This window comes from Hipposideros armiger, unplaced genomic scaffold (assembly GCF_001890085.2).
Source record: "Hipposideros armiger isolate ML-2016 unplaced genomic scaffold, ASM189008v1 scaffold_432, whole genome shotgun sequence".
Taxonomy (NCBI): domain Eukaryota; kingdom Metazoa; phylum Chordata; class Mammalia; order Chiroptera; family Hipposideridae; genus Hipposideros; species Hipposideros armiger.
The window spans coordinates 1,517,281-1,528,288 of record NW_017731782.1 but is presented as its reverse complement, the minus strand read 5'-3'; the positions used below and the strand labels follow the sequence as shown (position 1 = coordinate 1,528,288).

At 40.8% G+C, this 11,008-nt stretch overlaps 1 protein-coding gene across 1 annotated transcript in view; it reads right to left on the bottom strand.

Annotated features, from left to right (window-relative positions):
* LOC109394708 (rho guanine nucleotide exchange factor 28-like) overlaps nt 1–11,008 on the bottom strand; it is a 78,446-nt gene that overhangs the window by 45,327 nt on the left and 22,111 nt on the right. The window contains exons 2-4 of the mRNA XM_019665058.1: nt 9,027–9,210; nt 5,667–5,847; nt 2,408–2,480 (exon numbers count right to left, since the gene is read on the bottom strand). Coding sequence (XP_019520603.1) covers nt 2,408–2,480; nt 5,667–5,847; nt 9,027–9,210 — 438 coding nt within the window. The remainder of the gene's footprint in view (nt 1–2,407; nt 2,481–5,666; nt 5,848–9,026; nt 9,211–11,008) is intronic.

The window sequence follows — 11,008 nt, the reverse complement described above, 5'->3', positions numbered from 1 at the left end:
CTTTCTCTCTCTCTCCAGGATTGCAAAATGATCTGCATTTCCCCCAATGCATCATCTGGTTCAGGACTCTGTACTGCATATATTTCCACTGTCTAGAATTCCCTTCCTCTATTAGATAATAGCTCCAGGCTCATCTCTTCCAGGAAGCTTTCCCTGACCACTCCACCATTATACTCCACAGAGTTCTTACAGTGCTACATGAGTAGGCATATGACTTCTGTAGCACTTATGATAATGTGCTGAGACAGCTGGTTCTTCTGTCCCAGTCTCAAATTGTCAGCCCTTTAAGGGCAGGAGCTTAGAATTTAAGTACATATTTAGATCTTACTTTGCTCTAAATTAGTTTGAAGTTGGATTACAAGGGAAGTAAAATATATGACATTTAAAAATCAGAAGTTGATGTTTAAAAAAAATGAAAAGCAAGGGTGAAGCTTAAGAAATAAAGGTTATTCAAAAATGCACTCAGCACAATAATATTGTGATAGCGTGGGACAGTGTCAGACGGTTGCTGGACTAATCATGCTGATCACTTCTTCAGGTATATAAATGTTGACTAGCTATGGTGTACCCATGAAACTAATATAATATTGTATGTTAGCTGTATTTTTAATAAAAATCTTTTGCAAAATTCTAAAAATGCACTCAGCAGTACCCTACACATTTGCAAGTGGCTGGCCAGAAACTTAGCTCCAACTTTTTATCAGCCAACTAGAAGCAAGAAACCTGATCAGTTACAGTTAGAGCAGGAAAGCAAGCCAAATGCTGAGAAGAAGCCAGCGTGCCTGACACGAGACCAGAAAGAGGTTTCCCCTACAGGTCTTCAGAACAAAGTGTGAAGTTACCCACCGCCTCCTTGGGCAGGCAGGGAAAGCTGCAGTTCCCTCAGTGCAGCCAGCACATCGCCCACAGGAGAGAACAGTGAGGGCATCTCCAGAGGGGCTCAAGCAGGTGCAGCCGGGGGAGGACACAATGTGGGTGAGCCACACAGACTCCCAACAACGGGCCACAATCTTCCTTCTCCAAGATGAGTTTTTAACAAACATGGGGGCAAAGAGTTTGAGTATGCTATTGGACAAAGACATGGAATGCAACTATTTTATGTTGCTAATGACAAGCAGAATCAAAGGTATTAACCAGCTATTAACATTGGTGGCTTAGGGAACAGGATCGTGTCCTATTTTTTCTCCCTAACCCCAGCATCTAGCATGGTGGTGCTCAGTCCTATCAGACCAATGTCCCTTTACATTAATAGATATTTTGTAATGCCCCCTCCACTATCCTGACATTAAATAGATAACATGCCCCTACCCCTAAATACATCTACAACTACCCTCATTTTTAATCTCAAACAATAAAAACAATACTCTAATATAGAAAGCAAAAGGAAATTGATAATAAGATAACATGTATTGCAAGATGTAAAACTTTAGCCCTAACTACCCTAGAAGGCAAAACGATGGGGTCAGATTCTTGGAACTACTGTGTTTTAGAAAATAAAACAAAAACCAACAAACAAAAAATATCAGAATCCATTCCATACAACAAGTACAGGAACATTGAAGAATAGAGGTAAGAATGCTCCCTAGAAACAAAACTTGTGTGTAGTCTTAGGACTCGCTATCAGATCAGACTTACTTGTGTGTGTGACAAGGAAAGAATCTGAACTGATGTAGAGACTGCTTGCCCAGATAAACGGTCAAGTTAAAGAAAGTGAAAAGTGCTCTGTCCCATCAAAGCAGCTGGGTGTTACAGACCAGTGAGGCATCGATGTGGTTCCACGTGTTATGACATGGAAGAGTAGTGACAACGTGTTATAAGAATGATACCTCTTGTCAGGACTCCCACCATGAGTAGACTTGTACCTTGAGTCCCTAAAGCTCCCTTAGGACAACCTTGGTTCTATAGGGCAACCTGTACTCTAAAGAACATTCCACATCCCCGCCCCTCACCTCTACAGGCGAGTGGAGCTCCCCAACCCTCATGACCATAGAAATACCTTCACGACCTCCATCCTCTTTAAGACCCACCAGCCCAGCACAGGGTAGGGGTTCTAGGCATGTGGAACAAGTGAGTGCTGAAGGGCTCAATGGAATGAACAAACTGAACTTGGGAATGAGGGGGAATAATCTCTGTGTGTCAAAAGAGTGCCCTGAAGATCAGGAACGGGGGAGGACCAGGGCTTGGCAAACCGCACTTACTAAATGCTAATTGAATAAAAAGTGGAAAAACACATCACACTTCATTTGACGCTGTCAGAGGACCCAGGGGCCATGTTGTGTCCACAACCTTCATCTTGCCTCTGAGCCCCTTGGTTCCTGCTCGGCTTCACCACACACTTCAACCACCAGCAAGCTGGTTAGTCCCGCGCACTTTGTGGTTGCCTCAAGTGGAGAAGGAACGTGCTTACCTTCTTTGGTTTCTGCAGCACTAGAGGGCATATCTGATCTTTCCTCTGGCCTGGCTTCTTGCTCTTCAAGAGTCTAAGAAAGCAAGAAAAAGAAATCACTGAATACCATCTGAGCCTTCAAATATGCAACGAAGAGATGAAAATCACAGTCAAGGATCTCAGAGCTGGGACAGGCCTGAGGAGGTTGGGAAAGATAGGCAGCACCCAGGATGACAGTGAGAGATACAGGGGGAGCCTGGAGGCTTAGGGAGGTTGGGAAAGATAGCAGCACCCAGGATGACAGTGAGAGATACGGGTGGAGCCCGGAGGCTCGGGCCAAAACTGCCCCTGAAACTCGTCCCCTGCTGCTCCCTGAGGTCACAAAACCAGAAGGTTCTCAGGACCATGGTGCATGAACCAAAAAGGGGACAGATAGCAGAAAGTCTTAAAACTGGAACAAAGGGCCAGTTTCGTGCATCTGCCTGCCTAGGCCAATCCCTATCCACACCCTAAGACTCAGGGATCTCGGGGGCCCAGATGATGTGGTAGGACCACCGTCAGAGAGAGGGCCCAGGATGAGTATGGGCTGCAAGCTGTCACTGCCTGAGACTGAGTTTGTGAGCCTTAAAAAGAAGCCACCCTCTTGGGACCCTCTGGATTTTTTTTTTTTTTATGGATTCTCCACAGTCAGTGACAATGTGAAGAAACATGGAATGATGTGTCAAATGGTAAGCCAGCCCAAGGCTGTATCAGCACGTATTTCAAAACAATCACATGGACAACCTTGGGTGCACTACCCTACAACTGACAGACCCCTGAACCTCCTGGGCATGTGATTAAAGCTCAGCACATCTAGAACTACATTCTCAGCACTCTGATTAACAGAAAAAGTTCTGTTATGAGGAGAGAACAAAAACATGATCAAAAGATATAGCTAAGATTTTGCCTAGTATTTAATATCTTAATATCTACCTTTACAGCTTAGAGGTGTAGCATCAACCTGTCATTTGTTAACATTTAATATTTATTACAAATGATCAGTCCACCAGCGTCAGCTGTCATAGAATGTGATCACATGAATCCCTAACAACGCTGAACAAGTATGGCTTCTGAACAGGGTCACCTGAATGGCTCTTGGATATGGGAAAGCAAACTCAGGTTTCTGCAGCAAGGTTTTATTGTTGTTGTTCTAGAAGGCTGTAGAAAACTAAGCAATGCCCGAACCCTAAAATTGAAGATGCCTCCTTCACAAGACTGCGGATATGCTGTGGTTCACTGAAAATAAATTAGTCCCTCACATCAAAGTCATACATAAAAATAGACTTGTAGACATCTAAGATTTCATAAAGCACGAATACTTTATTACTATACATAATCTCATATTTGTTACCCTGAATTGCAAAGCTTTAGTGTGGACAATAAATTATATATCACAATTACCACCTACTTACATTTAAAATAACATCTAGCCAAGTAAGAAGTACCACAAAAAAAAAATTTGAATTCAAGAATAGCACAGAAACATTTTTCTCGGGCAGGTAGGAATTAAAGACTTTGAATGTCCCAAGAATCTCAGCCTTATTCCTTTACAGGTCTCCCCACTCACTACCCAGCCACAAAACTTGGGGTAGGAAGCAAAAAGAGGGGTGCTGACACCTGAAACACAAGGTCCATTCCATTGTAACTGATCCCTTTATCAACGTTTTATCATAAAGAAATTTTCTCAGTGTTTTTCATAAAATGAAAATCTCCAAGTAACTGGAAAGCAATTTCCACTTAGTCTTTGTTATTATAAAGTCCACTACAATAAATTATTGAAGCATCTGAATTGGCTCATCCTAAATCTTCCCCAAGGTCACCAGTGTTATCTCAAGTGTGTTATGAGAAATCACAAGTCCAACCTAAGAAGTTGGACAACTTAATAATGAAAATAAAGTTCAATAATTTTTGTTATACACAGAGCACACTCTATCTTTTTCAGGGGTTTTGTCACTAGGTGCCATGCTGCGGTCAGAGCGTCCGTTCTGAAGACACACATGTGGCTGAGCTCTGCCCCGATGGAGCTGCAGGGAGCGGAACTCATCCAGAGCAACGCTGCCCACAAGGCCAAGCCTCTGCCCAGCCGGGATATCCACATCTAGGGGCCTGGGTGAGAAGCCCCAGGGACTGCTGAAGGCTTAGGATCTTCAAATGACAAGTATCCTTACGCAAAATGAGGAAACGCCGTATGCCAGAAAATTATACACTAAATTCCCTAAAGCCCAACTAAGGGATGCCATTCATAAGCTGAAGAGCATGTTTCATTTTAATTGTTGAAATAAAACCCTATATGGAGTAAGCCAACACTAGTGTTTATTTTATATATAGTGTTTTTGGCTAAATCTTTCATTGTATAAAGCAAACATTTTACAAAAACCATGATATATAGTATCAATTTCCTTATGTATTTACTCTGTAAAGTTTATACAGTTATAAAACCTGTGCCTTATTAATGGGTGTGCTTGAGAACACAGAGGTCATGAGATCTGGTGAGCGAATCTATTACACCCCTGAGCACTGCCAGCTACACTGACTCAAGTCCTTTTACTCAAAATAACACTTTTCTTAATAATAATGAAAAGATATAAATATTCTTTACATTCTTCCAGATTCCACAAAAAAATTAAAATGAAGGTGAAACATTTTAAACCCTGGCATGGGGATGCTATGATAGCACTCAATGCTGGTGTCTGGCCCATGGTGGCAGGGGAGAAAACCTCTTTGAAAAAGAAGTGATTTCAAATGACCCAGTCCCCTTATAAGAACAATCTGTACACGAGGATTAATGTTTCACTACATCTAAGCCATAAGAAACTCCAAATGTAGATAGTATTCATGGAAAATATCCCTAAATGTAACTGCTCTAGATAAGAATTATAATACAATCAATAAATTCATGGAAAATAATCCAATATTAGAATATGAAAACCCAACATTGGCAGGGCTGGCTTATAAAAAGCAAAAGAAACAAGAATGTTATATAAGTTGCTATTAAATCATCGGAAAAGTCATGACTTATTGTTCTATGTTTTTCAATGCAAAAATGCGTCATGACTTTCCCAACGACCCAATATTTTCTACTGCCAAAATATTACATAATGATCTTCATTCGACTGATGTAACAGTTTCCAATTCCATGTCCTCCAAGTCTCTATTAGAAAAACGCTGTTCCCAAAACAATGAGTGCCGCCTGCACTCTCAAAGAGTATGTTATTGTATGCCAGGACACTGGGGCACAAACCTTGATGAGAAAGGCTCGGTCCCAAAAGTATTTCCTGAAGAGCTTAATATCTGCCTCCAACAAATGCTCGGCTGTGTGGTTAAGCGTCAGGGTCAGCGTTTCTGACGAGTGAATATACTGCAGGAAGGCATCTTCGCTGAGCTGCACTCGGGAGAAGCCTGGGGAACGTCTGCCCTGGAAACTGAACCGTCACAAATCAAAACCATGCACAACTTCAGAGATACCAGCCCCAAGATCCCAGCACCCTCATTGCCCCTGGTATTACAAATCCAACTGGCAAAACGGTCCTGGAAAGCCACCTACTAACAATAATTACATAAGATTGTGTAAACATATCCTAATAAAGCCATCCTTCTTTTACCACCTAATGAAGATGTCAACTGAAAAGCCATGCACATATATCATATACTTTAAAGATTTCTATAAATAATAAAGCAGTCTGACTTTTAAACAGAGTACTTTACCTTAGTATTTCATCCTTCTTCTCAATCTGAAAGGATGCCTCTCACTTCAATGGGGCCACATGCAGTAGCAATTAGCTAGTAGCCAACAGTTTATTAGGTGGTTACAGTGGAAAACAGATATGATCTCCAGGGAACATGGTGAGGTTTGGATGTTACAAACAAGTGAGATATTCATAACACACTGGCCCACTGTTGCAAATCATTTTCTCATGCAAATTAAATCATGCATAAATTTGATCGTGTTGTATTCTTGAATACATGCATAAACAAAGGAACAATATTCCCAAACTAAATTCTTGAGTATCAGCTTATTTTCTGCTCTGTTTTGGCTGAGAACAATTGCACATTGATTAGCCAAATGTAGTCTTCATGGTTAGTATCACGATACTCTGGATGGCTTATGAGGTCATATAATAGCAACAGTAAAGCAGCCTCAGGAGGAAAATGTGAGTGACTCCCAGACAACAGCCCACCTCGGCATGTCACACCCTGACAGAAAGCTCCCAGATTCCTCATGCCTCTTTCTGCTTCTTCCACGACCTCCTTTTGTTCATGAATGCTTGCTTTACAAAAAAGTACAGTGTACTTCTAATCAAATAAATGTTATCTCCATCATACGGAATGACAGAAAGAGATCATAAGATTTGGGGCATTTCCCAAAACTCTTGACACTAGTTACTGGCAGGGATACCAGAATCTTCCAGGAAACAACTTCTTATGCCAAAGACAAGCCACTGAGGCAAACAGACTCTGAGCCTGAGCAATCAGATCACTATTATTAATTTAGAAAGTGAAAGCTCCCTATTCGAATTTAGCTTTTTCTTCTAATCCATTTCATGAATGGATTTCTTAAATGTGTAAACTTTTCAAATACATAAAATCTTCTGGTCTTGGATGCAATAGAAAGATACAACACTATCGAGGATGATGAAGTCAGCCTTCAGGGCCTCAATGGAACACTGAACTATCCACAGTGACTAAGTCAAAGGAAGCAGCCCTGCCTTACCCTTTCCAGTCAAGAGAGTGGGGTCACATTAGCAAAGAAAAGAGCAAGTCCCTGTGGATGGGCTCTTCCCTTGGTTGGTGGTCATTTGACCAAGTGAGGAAAAAAAAAAAAAAAGCAAACAGAAAGCTCTGACTTCTACTCCAACATCCACTTATGCATCATATAACCACAAATTAATTATACTGAGTTCTATGAGCCAAACAAGAAAAAGCAGTCTATTAATACTGTAATAATGCTGACAATATTTAATATTTATGTAGCACTTTTTGGGAAAGTAATTTTCAATGTACTTTCCCATTTAACTGGTTTTTTTAATCACATGTTAAGTGAAGAAAATCACTATATATGAATCCTCCTTTCATAAGGTAAGAATGACTGATCTGAACCATTCCAAGTAACAAACAATACATTCATTATTCACTGAAAGTGTGGATATCATCATAAAGATAGAGAACTTTACAGTTGACAAATTATTTCTCTAACATTATTTTACTAGATCCTGATAACCACCCATTGGCTAACTAGTATCTTAGGGTTTGCCTGTTATTAATTGATTCAACAAAAATATATATTCTTTCAATGAATGTTATATGCTGAACACCTCAGTGGGTAAAACAAATATAGTTTCAGCCCTAGAATGATTTTAAGAGGGAGACATGTATGAAACAGATGATCACTATATATGTAAAATTATAAATTATGATTAATAATATGAATTAATAATTTTAATCACAATTACTACTGTGAATTTATTATAATCATAAAAGACTATAACTTAGAAGAAATCTCTGAAGATATAACATTTAACCTGAAACCTGAAAGGTAAGTAGGGGTTAGGTTTTTTTAAATTAATTATAGCTCCCTATAGATCCTTCTGAGACTTTTTCCCTAACTCCTTCTCCCACAAGAAGTGTTAATACCAAATATATCTTATATCTATTTATGTCCTATATGTAAAAGAGGTGTGATCAAATAATACAGTGGATGTTTAAATTTTTTTAAATGTATTACAATAAAAGACACATTGCCATTAATCCCCCTCAGAATACTCCCCCTCACTTTGAACACACTTATCGCATCATTCTTGCCACTTTCTGAAGCAGTTCTGGAAGTCCTCTTTTGTGAGTGTCTTGAGTTGTGCTGTTGTGGCTACCTTGATGTCCTGAATCATTTTGACTTTGGGGAAGAGCCAGAAGTCACACAGTGCCAGATCCGGTGAATAAGTTGGATGCGGACACACTGTAATATTTTTATTTGACAGAAATTGCCGTACACCAGAAGCAATGTGTGACATAGAGTGCTGTCATGATGGAGGATGATTTACAGCACACTTTAAAACACACCTTCTCTTGGGCCGGTCGAGTGGCTCAGTTGGTTAAGAGCTCACTCAAGAGTGTGAACTCTGAGCAACAGTGGTTCGATGCCCGGCCCAAGCTGAGCTGCTGCTGAGCTGCCAACAGGTGGCAGGATGGCTCAGCTAAAAAAATAAAAAATAAAAAAATAATAAAAAAATAAAACACACCTTCTCTCAACAGTAGCTCACACTCAATTGACTGCACCGGACATGTTGAAACTTGTCACATACTGCTACTAAGGTTCAACGCACCGCTTCCCACCTTTCTGTTGGATGGCACTCAGCAGCAGCATTCACCGTATTGTTTGATCACAATTCATATCTGTACTTTATACATGAGAACTAATGGTAATACATACACCAACATTAGCTTGTGGTTTGATTTCAATTTTTCCATAATGCTTGGCAGACTTTATATTGGGTTGTCGGAAAAGTCATGACATATTTTTCTGTTTTTCTTTGCAAAAATGTGTCATTACTTTTCCGACAACCCAACAGAAACAGATCAAGAGAGAAACTATCAAGTAGTCACTCACTTTGTGATGTCTTCTACCAGCTTGGAGTGCCCGCCATTTAAAGCTAAGTCTAATGGCGTGGAGCCCTCTTCGTTGGGTAAAGCCAAAGCCTGGACTCCCCCCGGGAGGCACACGAGGAACTGGGCAAGCTTAGGCAGGCCCCATCTCACAGCCAGGTGTAGAAGAGACTCTCTGTGAAGAGCACCTGAAAAGAAAGACAAACGTCTATTAGTTCCTCTGCTTACAAAATTTGTCTCATACATTTGAGACACAATGTTCTTTCCACCCACTATGGTGCATGTTTGCATCGCCTTTCATCTAGAGAAAATAAGTGCTAGGAACAGACCACCCTTTGGAAACAGACACTGTCACTTTCCAAGGTGTCCCTTAAGGAGATGGTGCTACTCCAGCAGGGCAGGCTCTCAGAGGCCAATGCTGGAAAGCAGCCTCCATTTCCACACTTTGTCCTCAGAGTTGCTCTTCTTTGATGAGAAACTGGGACAGAAATGGATTTCATACATCCAGAATACTGGAGACCAGGGTCCTTCACGAACTTCACAGCAGTGCTTTCACCCATCTATTTGATCCCTGGGATTATTTTCCTGTTGCCAAAGCCAGCCCAGTGCTTTGCTTAAAAAGTTTGGCTTGTCCCTTTACATGTGCCCCTTGACGATGGGCTCTTGGTTGGTCTGTGTGTCTCAGTTTTCATTGTGGTGTTGGCCGCCCTATATTATGGTTGTGTCCTAACTGTATCATCAGCTTGTAGCTGAGGGCTCCTTGAAGTTTTTCTTCTTAACATCCAACATCCTATGTGGCAAGCTGATGTCATTCAGAATTTGTGGAATTGAATGGCAACTGACTGTCAAAATCTCAATTATTTGTGTATGTTTAAATTTCCTGATTTGTATAGAGTATTTGCACACTTGTAGCTGTATATTTGTATTTCTACTGCAGTGACTCAGCGTCTGGGACATAGGTGGCCCATAATAAATATTACATTGGAAATAGTAAAAGAATAAATTTTCCTACATTAAATAAAAACGTAGGCCCAGGAACTCCTTAAAAATCAAAGCATACCTTAAAACTAAGCCTAATCTTAACAAACTAAAAATGAAAATCCTAAAACTCAAGATCTGTTGGACTACGCATGCAGTAAGAATCTGAGTTATACACACCCTCCAGTTAATATAGGGGACAGGTGGTGGACAGGGATGTTATGTTATTTGTAATCTGAAAGAGATCCAGACAACACTGCATCCCACTGGGGTGACAGGTCTGAGAGGACAGGGGCCTGGTCTGTCTTTTCTCCTAGCACAGTGCCTGGCACATGTTATATGCCCCATAAATATTCATCTATTAAATGAATGAATAAATGACCAATGGGTCTTTCCCTGGTGAGTACCCATGGGAGTTAACTTTTAATAACTATAGTAATTTGGATCTGCAGCTGCTATTTGGAGTATCTATCTATCGTTCTCAGCTCTGCCTCTGACACCTCTCGACTAAACTCAGAACACAAACTATGTACTCCCAGACAGTGAGGACAAAAACTCTCTACCTCTCCACACAGCTTACTGGCCACATTAACGTGATTTTATTATCCCATTGCCTTCGGTAGCATAACTTTAATATTCCACTTACTTATCCAGGCAAATGACTGACTGTTCATTATGGGAACTTCCTTGAAGACCCATCAACTCTTCTCGACAGTTTAAGCCCTAAAACAATGTCTAACTATTATATCATAGTCCACACCCAATCCTCATCAAACTCCCCTCCCTGCCTACCACCCCTTCCCTGGATTAAAAGACAATCATTAAACCAAACTTCAAGTTCTCCGTAAAGTCCACTCTCGCCTTCCCCATTCAAGTCACCACTAAGGATCAATGGAGGTGGAGTTCTCCCTTACCACCGCAGGCAATAAACTCAGCTGAGTCTTCCCAGCAGGCGGTGGTGATGCTATTTGAGGAACCAGCATCCAACAAAGCCCTAGTTTGAAACAA